This window comes from Onychomys torridus, chromosome 7, assembly GCF_903995425.1.
Source record: "Onychomys torridus chromosome 7, mOncTor1.1, whole genome shotgun sequence".
In the NCBI taxonomy this organism is placed as follows: Eukaryota; Metazoa; Chordata; class Mammalia; order Rodentia; family Cricetidae; genus Onychomys; species Onychomys torridus.
In genome coordinates, this window is record NC_050449.1 from 30,991,218 (window position 1) to 31,009,203 (window position 17,986).

Consider the following 17,986-nt stretch of genomic DNA (forward strand, 5'->3'; position numbering starts at 1 on the left):
TTTCCAAAGACCCGAATTCTAATAGGGCCAGCCACTGTTCACAAGGTCAGAGACCCTACAGGGATATGGGGTAATTTGACATCCATTTTAGGGGCAGCAAAGTCTAAAGAGTGGAAGCAGGGGAAGGAGCTGGGTGAACCAGGGTAGGGCATGGCTGTTAACTGGCCTCACAGAACCACCTGTGAAAACGGATGGCTGAAGTTTCGGGGAATTTTGCAAACTGGTTGACGTTTGGGTGTCTTGAAATTGGCCACGGTGGGAGCACTTATAGCAAGGAAACTGGTGAACAGTGCAAATCAGGGCTGAACCCTCCTCTCTAACCCCTGCTCCCAAAGCCAGCTGTTAGTTATTAACCAGCACACCACTAATTCCAGGGTACTCCCGAAGTGACTTCCTTCCATTCTCCTTGGTCTGACATGGGAAGAAACTAGTCTTAACATATCCACAAGGCCATTCAGTACATTCACAGCTGGTCTCAAATGGCCACTCCAGACCCCGCCGTATCTCTACCCGTGTGGCTCACGTGGACGAGGTAGGGGATGGCACTAATGCAAAAAGGCACCACGGTCCCTTTAAAAGTAGAAGAAGCTAGGGTACAGAGGAGGAGAAAGGCAGAGTTAAGAAATACCTAAGAACAGACTAGGAGATCAGAACAGACCTCAGCAAATGAAGCAGCATGAACCAAGCCCAGGGTTCTCAGCAACATGTTTTGCTGCAAGTCTCCTTAGATTATTGTATTTCTTTTCTTTTTTTCTTTTTTGGTTTTTCGAGACAGGGTTTCTCTGTAGCTTTGGAGGCTGTCCTGGAACTTGCTTTGTAGACTAGGCTGACCTCGAACTCACAGAGATCCACCTGCCTCTGCCTCCCGAGTGCTGGGATTACAGGCGTGCGCCACCACTGCCCAGCCTACTTCTTAATGCAGGAGAAATACCTGCTTCACAAACTGTGAGGAGTAATCAAGAGGACAAGATCATGTCTAGTGGACAGGGCAAGATAGTGTTGGCTCTGGGGAGGCCCATCTATGTGATTCTTGCCTCTTCTTCTGGCTGTGGGTCCTTCTTGGAGTGAAGTCTTTGGTGTGAGAACCTGCCTGCTCCCCTTTCTTGGATGTGATAATCACCAAGCTTCTCGGTGTCCCCAGGATGGCACTAGCCCAGCCCAAATCCCAGAGATCAAGGACCCCTGTCCCAATTATTCTCTTCCTCCTCCTTCTCCTCCTCCTGCTCCTCCTCCTCCTCCTGCTCCTCCTCCTCCTCCTCCTCCTCTTTCCTTTTGGTGTGTGTATGGATGTTTGTGTACCACATGCATGCCTGGTGTCCACAGAGACCAGAAGAGGGTATCAGACATCCAGGAACTGGAGTTACAGACAGTTGTGAGCTGCCATGTGGGTGCTGGGAATCGAACCTAGCTCCTCTGGAAGAGCAAAAAGACAGCTTCTGGACCATCTCTTCAGCTCCCTTGTCCCAGTTCTCAAGTGGCATTTCCTCTCTCCCTCCTATGAATGAGCAGAGTTAAGGCTCATGAAATACATGAATAGATGTACAGTATCTAGGGGCGCTAAGAGATCCAACCATCCTCACCGTCTTGTCTTCATACCAGGACTAGTAGCAGCATTTCTGAATGGAGGTCAGAGAGGCCAGAAAGTGATGCTCTCGCTGCCCTCACTAGTGCTTGGGTGACTCTGTTACGTTGAGCACCTTCCTTCTCTGGTTGTCGGGGGAACAGCCAGGCCCATCAGAGTCTACTGAATAATAAAAGGTTGCAGCAGGCTTTCATGCTGAACAGCAATCCTGTGCAGGGTGTCAGCCTATTTTACAGACAAGAAAACAGACATCCATGCAGCTGAAGAAACTCCTGGAGACTCTGTTGTCTGTGTCTGTCACTCAGCAATCCTCTTACACAGAATTTCAAGTCAATTCCCCCAACAAAGATTGTGCTGAAAACATGTCTGACAGGTGGGACCTACATAGAGAAGTGTGGAGGGCTTAATGGCCTGAAGTAGCCTAGTGCTGTGTTGATTTTTCTCTTGGAGGTCACAGAGGGATGGGACTCCCCAGAGACCCTGAGCTAGAGAAAAACGTTGATGGCTAGGGGCTTCAGCCCTGAGCTCCGAATTGCAGTCAACTGCTATTTCCTACCAGCATCCACTGGGAATTCTGCTCTGATACTCACAGAGGTGGAAGCAGGTAGCCTTGAGTAGAGAACCGCAGCAAAGTCTTCCTAACATGCTAGAAAGGCACTGTGCATGGGGGAGAGCAGAGGTCCTGGCATCACGCATAAATAGTTTTGAATCTCACCCTTGAGCTGACTGCTGGCCAACTTTGCATATGTAACTTTCCCTTCTGATGCTTTATCCGAGGAACAGGAGTGATGTTTCCTACCTCCATCCCTGCTGAGAGGGCAGCTGTCCCTTTGTGGTGCTGACAGAGACACCTCAGAGTGGGCAGGACACCTGCTTTGTGCTTGTGTGGCCTGGTAGCACTCTCCTGTCAGACTGGAGGATTCGTGATGGCAGTAACCAGGTCTTGCCTGTTCATTGTTGTAGCCCCACTGTCCAACACAGCGGCCATCCAAACTCTATGAAATGTAGGAGTGACTGGTGTGGAGCCGCTGGAACTTCCCATCATGCACTGCTACCTTTCTAGCTGACCCTCAACGCCTTGGGTCATAACAGGAAAGCCTACAGTCTCTGACCACAAGCTGATTGGAGCAATGGGCACTCTGCCAAGATCTGGAGCTAATGGATCTCGGCAGCATGTGCTGAGGTGGGCATCTCCTTTACATCTGGTTCTGTCTGCCTGTGAGACTTGAGCAAATTCTTCAGCCTTTCTGATCACTGTCTATAAAATGGGAATACTTCTTTGTGCCTATGGTTAGAGGTTGTTAGAATGAAATGAGATAATGCATGGCAAAGCAGCTGGAACTTAATAAGCCTCACATGGCATTTGCTGTTAATATAGTTCTCATATCCTAAATCACGCACCCCACTAGCTGGCTGCCTCTGTTCTCCTCTGTGGGTCTGCCCTGGGGTACCATGACATTGGTGTGCCTCTGTCAAAAGAACTGACTCTGTAATACTCCCAGGGAAGTGGGGCAAGTATGGGCTTAGGAACAGGAAGCAGGACCACAGGATGACAGAAACAGTCACTACCAATCATCAGCTGTGTCCTTGTGCAGGTGACTCAGTTCTGTTGAGTCACAGTTACCCTTCCAATTGAACAGAGTGCATTCTATCTCTCCCCATTTCCACCAGGAGGCCACACAGAAGCATGGCAAAGAAGAGGTGCTCAGCTAACTGCTTCACAGCACTTTCTGGGATTACCTGCAATGCTGGGCATGAAACCCAGAGCCTTGTGCATGCTAGGCAAGTGCTTTAACCGTGAGGGACAGTCTTGGGCCGCTAAGCACTGTTGATGCTTTCTTTTACCAATCTTCTCTGAATCCGTGCCCCATCCTCTGCCACGCTCTTCTGAGAGGTCCCAGGGCCTGCATTTCTTGGGTTTCCTTGCCACGTACAGTATTGTTCTCATGTGTCTTTGGTCATATATCTCTTTCAGGTTCCTTGCTATAAGCCTTGATTGACCCATATCTGTACCTTCTCAGCACAGACACTTCTAAGACATCCCCTACCTCCTCCCTAGGCCTGACAGGAGAAAGTCAGGATGAGCAGTCCTAAAGGACAGATTCTGGGTGGGTCTGGCCCACCAAGGCCTTCAAAGGCTTCAGCCAGCAACTGGCACTCCCTCTAGAGCAGGGAAAAGCCAGCATGGGTCCCAAAGTCCTGCCTGGGAGGGGTCATTTGATTGAAGCCATTTGTTAGATATCAGCTTTGGGCAGAACAGGTGGGAGACGGCATCGGGCATGGCCAGTGTTGGAGAGGGAAATCATGGTCTCAGAGCGCTCAAAGCTGGGGCCTGTTCATTGAACCCCAGCAAGGGGGACCAGCACTCTTCTCCATGTTCTCGTTCCTCACACCCCAATGCTCTGAGCTGCCCAAACATGTCTGATGATGCCCATGGCTGCCTCTGTGGGAAGCATCCTCACTCCTTCTCTAGAACTGGAGTCCTAACTTTCCCAGGGATCCGTTCTTTTCTCCACATTCCACAGGATCAGGTAGCCTTGGCCTCTGCCTCAACATCTGTGCACTTTGGAGCCATCTCCACGGGTGAATGGGTTTCCCAGCTCTAATGTGTTGTGAAACGACTGAATGATGGACAGAATGAGTAAGTGATAGGTAAAAGACTCTGGACAAACAAGATGCTACAGAGCGCTCCTCAAAATATCTGCATTTGCCCTAGGAAGGGGAAGCAGCAACAGAATCTGGGCAGCACCTGGTGTGTGTGTGTGTGTGTGTGTGTGTGTGTGTGTGTGTGTGTGTGTGTGTGTACTGGGACAAAGGCCTGAGTCTCCTCTACCAGGATCCCTGGGTCAGGTAGCCAGACAAGTCTACAGAAGAGTTAGGATGCTATGAAATGTGGGGGGTGGGGGGTGGGGGGGGGGGGGCGTGTCTTGACGAATTAAATAATTACACACAGCTTTATAGGCAGTGGTTTACAAAATTGTGTCTTATCAGTTGCTGCCTCCCACTCCCCTTCACAATGGCAGACCTGGGGTATCATTGACAGGAAAGGGATAGAAACCCTGTCTCAGACTTCTCAGCTTTGTACAGTTTTGAGGGATGTGACCACTCCCCTCCTTCCCATTCATTTCCAGAGGATCCTTTCTCTTCTGTCATAGTCCCAAGCCAGCCAGTGATTTCCAATAGACCCTTTAGGGGAGCCTAACAGAGTCTGATTGGGTGCATGTGTCTATCCGTGTGTGTGTGTGTGTGTGTGTGTGTGTGTGTGTGTGTGTGTGTGTATTCTTAGCTGGAAAAACATATCTGATATGCCTATTGTGTTCCTAATAAAAAAGTAATTAAAGTTCAATCCCATCTGGGCTACGGAGATGTGCAGAAGATGCAGTGAGGAATCAAGCCAGAGCCTGGCTGTGCAGACGCTGAGAAAGCCCACCCCAGGTTCACACTACAGTGTTCACAGGTTACAAGGCAAGAAGGGCAGAAGTAAGTACCCCCCAGCAGGATGGGGACTCTAATTCTGCACCTCCCACACAGAGTATACAGCTGGCAAGGCCTGCAGGAAGCACTGGACATTTGTTAAAAAGGTGAGTGAATGGGAGAGATCTTACCAAAATGACTCGCCTGGATTTGTGTGATAAAGAGCAGCATGGTGAGGTTCACAGCCAGGATTCCTGAATGTCTGCTATGGTGAGTCATCCTATTCTCTGGACCACCAACTCCAAGAGCAATAGGAGTCCTGGTGTCTTACTCACCTAGCCCCTCCTGCTAGTCCCCAGGGACTCTGAATCTCTTCAAAGGTGGCACAGGAAAGGACGTTACATGTAAAGTGTTCCCTGACATATTTTTAGGCTTTGCATCCTTGGGCCGCTAACTATTTTTGTAGCTGTTTAGGGCACTTGTCCTGTTTGGAGACCAGAAGTTAGACAATCAGATCTCTGCTTCTGAGAGCTACAGGAACTGAGGTCGTACCTTAATCAAAGGCAAAAGCCAGACCTGGTCCTGAGCATGCTTCATGACAGGCTTTCTACTCCTGGGGCCAGTCCATCATCTCCTATGCAGGGCCCGGGAGGGCCCAGTCAGACCTGGAGTTTGTTCTTACCTTCTATGCAATGAAGAATTCGGGTCTAAAGACATGGGTGGCCCAGGCAGGCAGGGAAAAATGTCACTGAATATAAAGGGGAGAAAGGCCCACAACAAAATAAAAGAAAGAAGAATCTGTTTTGATGAGTCCAATCGAGGGGAGATGGGTCTCCCATATGGTCCCTGGGGTGTTGCCCCCAGGGGCAGAGGGAACTGTCAATCATAGCTAGAGAAAAGGCTTAGGGGACTTTCAAAGCAGATGAATTAAGTCTATGCTGCAAAGTGAATGTGTTTCACAGGCAGCTGAGCAGAGGACTCTGCAAGGCAGGGGGTTCCAGGCCTTAAAGAGATGAGAGGGATGTAAAGGAGTGTGACAACATTTGAACCCGCTTGCCTGGCACAGCTGCATGGCCTGGATGGAGGCCATTCACAGCCAGGGGCCCCATCCACCCCCTTCTGCCTTGTTAATGAAACCAGCATGGGGATCCTAATGACTGATCAAAGCCCAGCCAGCTTCCCCAGGCCTGACGCACCCCTGGTTCTGCTAGGAGCATCAGGGCTAGGATAGAGAGGGGAAGTAGGGGTAGTGGGTCAAGAGAGAATGCTGTGCAGCCCAGTCTCTGGCTGGCCTTACCTTCCTCCTTGCAGGAAGGTGGGAAAGCACCACTTTGACCCTGGATCTAGGGGTGCAGTTTCCTGTGTCCCTGACACCATTCTCTTTCCTCTCCGCAGGGGCATAAAGCAGTGGGACTCTGTTTCATCAAAGGGCTTCCTTCTGAAGGGAGCTTCCCCAGCTGAGCCTGAAAGCTGAGTTCTCATTTTGCCATCTGTATGCTCTCTGATGAATGAGGAAGCCAGTCCTGAGTAAAGTCCCAAAGTCTCTTTCAGAGCAAGTGTTGCCATTCAGTGCCAGCTCCCAGCGACCTGTCTATCTACGTATTCCTAATCTCCCTACCCACTGAGTGCCACAACCAACCACCAGAGCTGAAGAAGGATCCATTAAGATTTCTGCTTCCTGGTCCAATGTTCATGCAGGGGGTTGCTGGAGATGTGCAGACAGAGAATATTAAACATTGAAATCTACACCAGTAGACCAGATGATTTAAATATGTGTCTGGCCTGTAAACCAAGAACATTTTTAGAACAGTAGGCATGTGCCTATGTTTGAGGAAGAGTAGGGTGGGGCTTGCTGCCTTGTGTTTCCTGGGGCTTGGTAAGGGTGGAGACGTTGTTGCCCTCACTGGCAAATCTGTTTCCTGGGATTGCTGGTGGAGGTACAGAAGGGAGAAGTTGGCACGGTGGAAGATGCTGCATGTGCATATGCTGTCTGACAAGAAACAGGAAGACTTCAAGGTATTTCTGAGGTGGAAAGAGAGATGCGAATGAAGGACATTTGATTAGAAGGAGCCACAGGGTAGTTGACACCAGGAGAATTCTACAAAGGAGACCAGAGTGACATTTGGTGGTATTTTACAAATATACAATAAAGGAACATGACTTTGAGAGGACATTAGAGCTGGCAGTAATTCTGGGGTAGCAGCGGAGGCTGTGACAACCCAGGGACTGTGATGGCAGAGTTGTATGAGAATTGAAAAGACGGTGACATAGAGGAATCAACCTGATGCATTGAACTGGGGTTCCATACACCTCCTTCAAATTCAACCTCCCTGTTGACAACTTTGTCATTAACCAGTCCTCATAGAATTCTGAGTTTGAACAATCCACCCCTGTCTCCTCAGTGCATAAAACAAGGGTCTGGATCAAGGGCATAGGCACAGCATATTGGAATTTAGGATTTTGGTGTTTTTTGTTTTTTGTTTTTTAAAGACAAAAATATACTAAAGAGTGATGTAAAGAGAAACCAGAGTCTGAGGTATTGTGGTTCCACAGTAGAGGGCACTGCTGCTTCAACAGAATTCCACAGAAAGCCACGGGAAGGAGGAAGTATGTAGTCTGCTTGAAGGGTTCTACTGGGTTGTTGTTTCACAATTTCTAAATATACAATCAGTTTTCAGAGCATAATAAACAGGATGATGACGTCCTTATGAGAAGTCACAGAGTTTCCCCCAGACAAACTCAAACAGCCCAGAGAGGCTAGAAGCCACTTAGCCACCATACCACTTTGGCTTATGCCCAAATAGCATGGGGCCATAACCGTTAATGCTTCTCTACTAAAATGGGAAAGGAATAAAAAAAGTCTTCCTCATTTTTAATAACTTTATTCCCCAAACTTCAAAATGAAAATTGCCAAGTTAAGAACTTGCCTAGGAAGAAAATTCTAATTTATTATAAAGAAGGTCCGGGGCTTGGGAATTTTTTAATGCAGATTCCTAATTTTCCAAAGTGACATTCTCCTGTGCATTTGAATAGATTATGCTCAGTATTGCTAGCCCTTAGCACAACGGGAACATTATTAAAACGATTGCATGGGTCTCGGAGGAGCGGCTCTGCTTCTCGTTCCCTTTCTCATTTTGGGGACTCCATATCAGAGACTGTCCATTCCTTGCCTGTGAAAGAAACTGGGTTTCCGGGGAGGTGACATAGAGTCGTGTCACAAGATTAGACCGGAAGGGGTAGAGAAAGAGTGGGTCTCATTTCCTGAGAGTCCCCATTTAAGATGAGTCCCCTGTGTGCCTGACCCACGGTCCTATTAGAAGGCCAGTCTTTCCCAAAGACACCATGGCAGACAGCACCTGCTTCTCTAGGATAATGACATTACAAGGGAAATAGAGCAGAGTCCCCCCAACCCCCCCAAAAGTCAGAGCTAGAAAGGCAGGGGGACTAGCTGCATGGAATGCTAGTGGCCAAGCTCATGTGGGAGAGCCACCCTGGCCCTAAAGACTGGGAAAGGGACCTCTGGGGCCATCTGACTCCAAAGGCCAATAGGGTAGGACCAGAGAAAGCAGCTTTTCTTGCATGAACCAGAAGCTGCTAGAGCCTCTGTTTGGAAACCCTACCCACTGCTGCCTTCCACCCACTCCATCACTGCCTTAACCCTTCTTCCATAGCCTCCATCCTCATCCCATCTCTTAAAGTTGAAGAGATTCGGGGTTGGGGATTTAGCTCAGTGGTAGAGCGCTTGCCTAGCAAGTGCAAGGTCCTGGGTTCGATCCTCAGCTCAAAAAAAAAAAAAAAAAAAGTTGAAGAGATTCAGAGAAGGAACATGAAAGGTCCTGGGTAGAGTGAGCCTGGCAACTCAAGGACATGTGCTGAGAGGTCACTGAATGATGAGGGTTTTTGTACTTTTGGGGAGAGGAGTCAAAATGAGGAGGTTAGCAAAGTGGCCTCACCCTCACATCATCTGGCCACTTCCCAGAAGTTGGGAGTGATATTGTGTACAGGACAACTGCTCTGGGCTTACACTAAGCTGGGGCAACAGGAGGCCATAGGTCCTAATGTGAACAAAGTTCCCTGCCCTGTCTCCACATCTGAATACTCAGTTTCCATGTGGTTTGTGAGGATGATTATGTCTGAATGCTGGTGTGCAAAGGATGGAGAAAGTCAGTGGATGATCGCTGCGAAGAAGGTGGATTGATGTCCAGTAGGGATCCCCTTGGTTAAATGCCAAGCGAACACTCCTAAAGGGTGCAGTTCGCAAGACATGTGCCCAATAGATAATTATTGAACTGAGATGGACTGGCCAGACTTTCTCCTAAAGAAAGGAGGAGAACACCAGGTAAAGGCCAAAAAGAGGGACTCTCCTGTGAAAGCACAGCCCCAGAACCTGAGACTTTTGGAGACTCAGAGGCTGGTGGGAGGCAGCGAAAGTAGAGACAAGAAGGGATGGGGGTCTCAGGGTCTGCAGCAGCCCAATCAACATAAACTAGAAGCTTCCAGCTGATGTGTGTGTGTGTGTGTGGGGGGGCGGCAAAAGAAAAACCCAGAGGGAAGACACTGCTGCTGAAGGTCACAGGTTTTGCAGCTAGGGAAGGAGTCTCAGAAGAACATGGAGCTGAAGTAATGATGGCCGATGAGAGCTGGGGTAGGGGAATTAAAGGCATGATGGACCAAGAAGCCTGCCAGGCAGAAGTCCAGCAGAGCCCCATGAGATGCTCCTACCAAGCAGGTAGCGGGGCACTGAGGAAGAGAGGTCTGGTAGTAGGGTAAGTGGGAAGTCTCCTAAACCTCACAGGCGTACTGTGCACATCGCATCCCCAGATATCTCCAGTGTGAATTTTGCCCTGAGCAGGACTAAGGGCTTTAGCTGTTCTTTTCAATGTCTGCAGGGTGAGTGGTAGACAGGTCTATGATCACAACTCCAGACTACGGTCCTGCTGACAGAATTATCTGCCTGGTGTTTTGTCAAGTCCAATGACTCTCCAAGGATCCGTATTCACCAGACCAGACCCTTTCCAGAGACGCCTCCCCAGGGCTGACAGGCTAACACTGAGGCAGGCCTGCCAGGGGCCCTGGAATATCCCAGTTCCACCCTCACATTGGATTTCCAAGGCTACCACACCTCCCCATTCTTCCCTGGCACACTCACCTGGGCGCTGTCCTGGTAGGGTGGGGGAGGGACATTCTGCGTGGCCATCATCGTCAGAGCTGGGGCTGGGGAGGCATGTTGCATCATGGGATTGATTCACATGGAGGATCTGTGGGCAGAAGAAAAGGGGCCGCGCTGTTAGTACAGAGGACAGACAGCCCAGGGAACTAACGGAGTCCCAGGTCTGTTTGCTCATTCGTTTGCTTTTCCACCTGGAACACCTGGATTTGATGGGATGTGCCAGGACTGGAGGTTCTTCCAGGGAACAGATCAGAACTACGGGAGCGGGCTAGGTAGAGAGGGGTTTGCTGCGCTATTTTGACTCAAAAAAAAAAAAAAATTCAAATGATATGTAAAACAATCTGTATCCCGCAGGGATGCTTTGCTCAGTATCAACCAGACCTGGTTGGCAACGAGGAGGCAGTAGGTAGCTTGGCTGGTGGCCGGCCTACCTCATCTCTCCCACTTCGACAAGGGCGCTTCTTGTTCAACCCTTCCCAGGCATTCAGAAGATCTATCCTTCAGCATTCCCCCACGCTCAGGGTCTCCAAGCCCCAGGTTTAACCCTCCCAAGTGTGCTCATCACACCCCCTAGTGGTAGCAAGGGACATGGGCCATCTGCCCTCTTCAAGACTAGTCCATAGGTAATGTGCACGCAGGTTTTTGGGAAGCGAAAGAACAGGAAAGCATTAAGGACTGGTTTTCTTAGGTGAATACTGTGACCAGAACTTTCTTCAGTTTTGGTTCAATATAGAGTCACCAGTATGTAGAGTCAGAATGCTCTTACATAGGAGGAGACAGGCCAGGAGGTAGGGGTGTGTGTGTGTCAGTGTATGTCAGTGTGTGTGTGTGTGTGTGTGTGTGTGTGTGTGTGTGTGTGTGTGTGTTTTACAGGTCTGTTCCACTGCACCCCATCACCAGTAAATGAATTGCCCCCTAAGGCATCAAGATTTCTCCTTGAACTAGACCATAGTTTGAAAGTAGAGACAGCCAGGCAGTACCACCCCAGGAAACAGAATGCCCAGAGAGATGCTGAGCTGCAGTGGATGCCCTGAAATATTTAGAGACACATACTCACAGGCTAGTTGCTGATACAGCACTGTTCAGCATGGGGCAGGAAAGCCCTAAGAACACGGAGGGATGGCAATTGTCTCCTGGGCAGAGGGGGCTGGTGAGTTAGAAGCCTATGTGAGTCAGTATTCAGACCTCATTGTCTCTCCCTGAGGGTGTTTGGGGGGTGAGGGGTTCCACAAGTCTCCCCCTTCCCAGGACCTTCCAAAATGTCCACATACTTGAGGTCTGTAACAACTTAAAGGCATTTTAGAGTTGCCATTAAAAAAAGATGTGGGTCTCTGGAGTGTGTGTGTGTGTGTGTGTGTGTGTGTGTGTGTGTGTGTGTGTGGTTGTTGTTGTTATTGCTTTTTTCAGGAAGGGAGAGAAAGAACTACCCTGGCCTGACCCAAGTCTCCAAAGTACCAGGCATGCTTGGCCCTCAAGAGCACATGCAAAGCAGTGGGAGTCATGTTTCATTCAACAGATGCTTATCACATATCAACTCTGTGCAGGGGACTGTCCTAAGGAGTGAGACGGGATGGAAGAATGAGGCCAGATCTTCTCTCCAGGGGTATGGTTGGTAGAGGGAGGTGATCATTTAGAAGGAAAGTGGGGGTAGGGATGACAGTGCAGGGAGCAAATTTATCCTAGGCAGAGAGATCACCTTGGCTTCAAGGCCTGCACTTCTCTCCAATCCTGACCTGCCTCAGAAGACCCTTGGGCTTGCCTTGGGTGCATCTCAACATGATGGGCACCGAGACCCAGCTTATCCTTTGCACAGGAGCCTAGGAGAGGGAACAGTGGGAGAGCCTGTCTCCTCTGTCTGGAAAATGATCAAGGTTTGTCTTCATGGCCAGGCTCTGTGTGGGTTGTCGTTATCCACAGTAAGCAAGGGCAGACCAGGGAGAAATCCAGAAGGAAAAGGAGGAGGCAGATCATTTCCCTTTTCTCCTCCTCCTTTGCAGTGCTAGAGAGGAATCCCAGGACTTAGTGCTGTTCTGAGTGTGTGCTCCACCACTGACCTACATCCCTAGCCCAGAGGCAAATTTCTTGAGACATTCGAAAGACCTTGCAAATGAAGTATCTTGGAGAGAGCTAGGTGTGGTGGCACACATCTGTAATCCTAGCCCTTGGGAAGCAGAGGGAGGGAATCACAGCAAGTTTTGAGGGCAGCCTTGTCTACATACTGAATTTCTAGGCCTCTAGGGCTACATACAGAGACCCTGTTTCGCTACCCCTTCCATCCCCCCAAAAGACCTGATACTAAAGCGAGAGTAGAGGAGGTCTCTTTTGAAACCTTGGAGAATAAGGAAATAGAGATCTTGGGGGATGTTCAGACTATGTCAGATAAAAAAACTTTGACTGGGCCTGGGGTTTAGGTTGTGGGGTGGATGGGAGTGAGACAGGTGTCCCTGCGCTCCCCCACCCCAACACCAATCTTAGATGTTCAGTGACTGAAAGGGCTGCAGGGCTGTAATACCAGAAGCCTCCGGAAGAGGGAGCACAGGGCAGAGACCGCCGGAGAAAAATCCAGGAAGGTTTTCCTCAGCCTGTTGGGGCAACTGTTTCTTTTAACATTGGGTGAGGGTTTTTTGTTTGTTTGTTTGTTTGTTTGTTTGTTTGTTTTTGGTAACTTCATTCTGTACATGAGAGACTCATAGTGAAGTCAAGGCAAAGAAAACTCAAACAGGAGAATTTTGGTTAAACAGAAAAGTCATAAACCTCCACTCTGGTGTTGACGACCCCATAATGGAGGCTGGGTCAGTTAAGAGACATGTCCCCCGACAATGTCTGTTGCGGAGCGAGGAAGGGTAGCTACGAGTGTTCTGTTCCTAGAATTAACCATCCACAAGGCGGAGACATTTTTCAGTTCTGAACCTGCCAGGCGGGGCAGCAGGGAGCCTAGACGGCTGGGACCACTCCCCTTCTCTGGAGTCACCATCAGCCCCTCAGCCACTGCCCATTGCCCTCCAAGGATTTCTCCCGCAAGAGAACTGGAGGCCTTTTCGAAAGAGGCTTAAGCTACTCTCTTAGCTCCTACAAGCACAGAAGCTTCTGGAAACTTGACCCTCTGGAGCTCAGCTGCCACGAGACGCCCCCACCCCATGCTCATCCCAGGAGGCTTGCTGTTGTACCCTTAATCCATTCACCCACACATGCACCCCCATCCTGCTTGATCCTTCTTAAAAGGGCACGGACCCCATCCTGGAGAGGAGTGTGGGGACCCTATTCATCCTGTCAGGGTCTGGATGTGGGGGAGTCCTTCAGCAATAGCTGGGGTCTTGAGCCTTTGGGGAAACCGGCCCTTTGCAGTTTCTTTGGCAGCAGAAAGAGGGCCCAGTCCAGGGTTCAGGGCTCCAGGGCTTTCTTTATTCAGCGGTTCTGCGGGGTTGCTGGCCCTGTCCAGAGGCCCTCCCATTTCTGTTACCAGACACCACACCAGGGCATTCAAGGGACCAACCGCCAAGGTGGTAATCGGAGGGCTCTGAGGAACTTTTACCCTGGGGAATTCCTTGTTCTGCAAGCCCTGCTGGAGAATTTTCTCTTTAATGTTGAAACCTATATTACAAGGCAGCTATGGGGTGGGGGAATCCCGTGCAGCGCTCAACGTCACAAGATATTCAGGAGGAAGTCATTCGTGTCACTGATACTGTCATCAAAAGAAGCCGAAGCACCATTTTGCAGGCCCAGGAGCCAAGTGCGGTTGTGGGGGACTAGGGCCACAAAGGTGGGTACAGAAGAATCTCCACTTTGGGAAACAGGAATGCGCAGCTTAAGGATGCCCTTCCCCCTGCCTTCTTAGCTCTAGCTCCCCAGAGCCAGAGAGCACCATGATGCCCTCAGACTGGAGCACTAACTCCAGAGTGTTGACAAACACGGGTTTAGAAAAAAAAAAAAAAAAATCGCCAAGCTCGTTAGAAGGAGCTCATTAGGACTTGTTGACATGAAACCCATTAGACCAATTAACATTCCATTAACGGCCTGGGGCACCAAGGGGTTAATGCTGCTAGGCAGTAATTGGGCAGGGGTGTAGGGGTTGGGGGCTCAAGGCCTTAAGGATGAGAAACAAAGTCTAATTGGGAACTGTCTGGCCAGCTGGCCTGACAGCATTTGTTCTGGCCCCTGACCCTAGCAGGGACTAAATTGTATCCTTGCATCCGGTGCTGAGGTAGGAGAAAGAAGGAAAGCCTAAATTTGTTCTGGCCCTTCCCTGTCAAGATCCTCTGCTTCAGACTGGAGACTGGACAGGTGGCTGGTCTAAGAACAAGGGGGAGGGCACGTCCACCCTCTGACCCTGATGGTTCTGTTTCCTTCATCTGTGGCATCCCCTCTTCCACTCCCTCTGGTCTTGTTTTATTCATTTTTATATTTTATTTTTGAAACTGGGGTCTCCTTAGGTAGCCCAGGCTAGCCTTGGACTCACTATACTGCTGCCTTAGCCTCTAGAGTGAGTTCTGGAATTACAGATGAGCACCACCATATCTGGTTGGTCCAGTATCTTTTTTTAGCTCTGGGAAGTGAGTACCCTCTCTTCTTCTGGGACTGATTTTCTGTAATGTTACCTACTTTTTCTAAGTAGAAAAACATGGGAAGTTTCAGAGCTTAATGCATTGGAGTGTTGGGGTGGTCCTGGGTGTTCTGCCACCCTCCAATAAGCAAAGCAGTTAAGAGAGCTCCCAGAACATCCTCTAGGAGCCCTATGTTCTCTCTCTCGCTCTCTCTCTCTCTCTCTCTCTCCCTCTCTCTCTCTCTCTCTCTCTCTTTCTCCCTCCCTCCCCCTCTCTCTTCCCTCTCTTCCTCCTTGTATCCTTCCATCCCTCTCTTCTCTCCTCCCTCCTTCCCTCCCTCCCTCTCTCTGTCTTTCTGTGGGTTTTCTTGCTCAGTACAAGTAGAGCCTATGAAGGTCTCACTCCGTGGCTGAGTCCCAATTTCCCAATCTGCAAAATCAGTTGAATAAGATCCACAAGGTCATCCTCAACTCTTAAATCCCAGGCTCTAGTCTGTGCTTAGGGCCCAAGAGTCTAAATTCTACAACCTGTAGACTTTCTTGTTCAAGCCACTTTTTCCTTTTGGATTGCAGAATAAAGGAAGCTTCCAACATCTGTAAAATCATTGCTCACAATTAGCCCTCCATACATGCTTACTAACTTGAATGGCAACATTGTAGCTTCATTCCAAGGGTCAGTGGTTCCCTTCCTCCCCCAGCTCACGTGCAAGTGGAGGTGGGGGAGGGTCCTGAAGCCAGCAAAACCGGAACCCTCCCTCATCCTAGCCCATAGCCCCACCTGCGTCCCCAAAGCCTCCCTCTCTGTGCAGCTGTCCAGACCAGCAGTTGTGACGTCTAGACAGATTTGCAGGAGGCTGAAATAACACTGTGAACTCAGTAGGAGGGGCTGACAGGCTGCATTAGTAACCTGGCTGCCTTTAGCTTCTCCCTCAGGGGCAGCTGCCTCAACCTTGGTGCTGTCATACTTTCTTTTCCTACAACGACAAGGCTTGTCCCCTGTGACAGACTCCAGTCCAGCTCCCTTCCCAGAAGCCACCTGTAGGTGGCGTCCTAGGGCCCCTCTTTAATTTAGTTATATAATATAACCTGTTTACTAAATCAAGTAATCAGTCGCCTCAGGATTTACAGCTTCAGATGTGTATAGAGAATTGGACTTTGAGTCAAATTTAAAAACAAATAAAAATGAGAGGCAGCTGTTGCTGATAGTGTGATAGTCATCTTTTGGAAACAAATTCACCCCAGTACTATAAATTATGCCTGGAAAAAAGTGTTGTTGGTGGGAAGGAATTGGCTAGGTCTCCTCTGCTGGCAACTCAGAGCGATGAATCTTGAAATAACGGTGTCAACCTGTCACTGATTTCATGTGACTCTGTGGATTTATCTAAAGAAACGCAGGCACGCGCGCGCGTGTACACACACACACACACACACACACACACTCCCTAGGTCTCTGTAAAACTCAGTAAATGCTAGAAACCGCACACTGGAAGCTGAGAGTCTACAGGAACTCAGTGGTCTCTGGGATGGATGACTGGAGTCAGCATAGAGAACAGGACAGGCACAAGTCTGAGGCCAGTGGGGCACTGAAGGAGGATGGAGTGGAAATGAGATACCCCAGTGGGCTACAAAGTTCTAAGATGTGAACAGGGACTTTACATCCACGTCAGTTTTCCTGACTGACATCTTTTCAAAGGAGGGAGACATGAAGGGTTGTTATGATGGGAGCTGAGGAATCCTTGGGAAAGATATAGGTACCCCAGGACCCTGACCCGTGAGTTATCACAGCTCATCAAACACTGCAGAATCCACTGTACAAGATGATTCATGACAGCACTGCTAAGCCTGGGAGAGAGTCCCAGGATCTGAAGTCTGGTGACATGAAGACCAACTTCCCCCTCCCTCTGCTTTCAGAACAGTCCTGCAGTTAGTCAGGTCAAGCTCAGAGGGGCTGTTGGAAGCCAGGTACAGGGTCTGTGGTCATATCAATCAGTAAGAGAAAGACACATGGGATAGGAACCGAGAAGGGTTTGTTCTTGGGTCTGATCCTTTCATTTCTCTGTGTCCCAAGGATGACTTGCTCTTCAATTATTCGGGCCCCGGGACATACAGTGCACCTGGCCCGGAGCCTAGGTTCTTGCAGAAAGAACGACACAGCCACAAGGCCCACCTCTCTAGCGCCTCTCTGGTGCCTGCTTGGGACCGTCAGTGAGTGTCTAAAGACCTGAGCAGGAAGTGGCAATAACAGCAAGATCACCAGCCCCTCTGGCCACCTATAGCTCACTGTGTTAATATTCCTTTGCTACCTTTCTAGGGTTTCCTGCGTAGAAGGTGGTGCCAGGTCACACCCTAGTATTATGATGCTGGTCTCCAGGGAACGGAGTGGGGACCGCAGCAGATTCCATAAGAGATGTGAAACTCCTTTTCCCTCTCTCCTCCATCAGCCCTAAGTGCCTCATGAAGCAAATGAGTAATGCAGACCTCCTTTTGCCTCCTCACTCCAAGGAGCAGTCCTACGTCCAAGGCTCTCCACATACCAGCTTTCTCCACCTCCAAGTCTACTTTGTTGTTTGCCCTTATCTGGAATAATACCATGTCACCATGTAAGTGAGCAAATGAGTCTTTTCCGAACAGCCATTTACGATCCAGCCCAGAGATGAGTACCAGTTTACTCTAGAAACCAGGTCTGGAGTGTGTGGAGTGGTTATTTTTCTACTCTGTATCCCTTGGTAGATATTGCACTTGGGAGGGGGTGCTTAGTGGTTCCATAAGGCAAAGAATTTGATTACACAGGGTCTTGGATTGGACCCCTAGCCTTTGCTGGGAGCACTGGGGATTACTGAGAATCACAGTGCCTCATCACAGCCCTCAGAACCTCTTCACTGTCAGGGGACAGAACTCAATTTCCTTGGACTCCAGTCTGGCCAGGTTCCCCACAGAAGAGCCTACTGTCATGCTCTGTCATGAGGAGGGACGTGACTCTCACTCACAGAGGTCCCAGCTTATCAGAGCCCAGAGTTCACTGGCTAACCCCTCCCCTCAACTAGTCTTCTAGCTGAGCCGTTCTCCAGCTTGGCATGAAAACGCAGACCAGGGTCCAGAGCCCCTTCCTCAGGGGTTCCCATTTGATCCCGGCTCAGCAGAGTAGTGGAGCCTCTAGCTCCTGCCTTGCTGCCTAGCTAGCTGTCACACCTTCACTGGCTTCAAAAAGCCGCTGATATATTTTACAAACTGAAACAGCAATTTAATTCCCCCTGATAGCAGCCATTGTCCATTAGATCTT

The 17,986-nt window shown here is 49.5% G+C and overlaps 1 protein-coding gene across 5 annotated transcripts in view; it reads right to left on the minus strand.

The window, feature by feature from the left end:
- Pknox2 (PBX/knotted 1 homeobox 2) overlaps nt 1-17,986 on the minus strand; it is a 269,797-nt gene that overhangs the window by 72,757 nt on the left and 179,054 nt on the right. For all 5 annotated transcript variants that reach the window (XM_036192449.1, XM_036192446.1, XM_036192447.1 and 2 more), the window contains one exon: nt 10,146-10,254. In XM_036192449.1, the coding sequence (XP_036048342.1) occupies nt 10,146-10,232 (87 nt within the window). In that variant the 5' untranslated portion in view covers nt 10,233-10,254. The remainder of the gene's footprint in view (nt 1-10,145; nt 10,255-17,986) is intronic.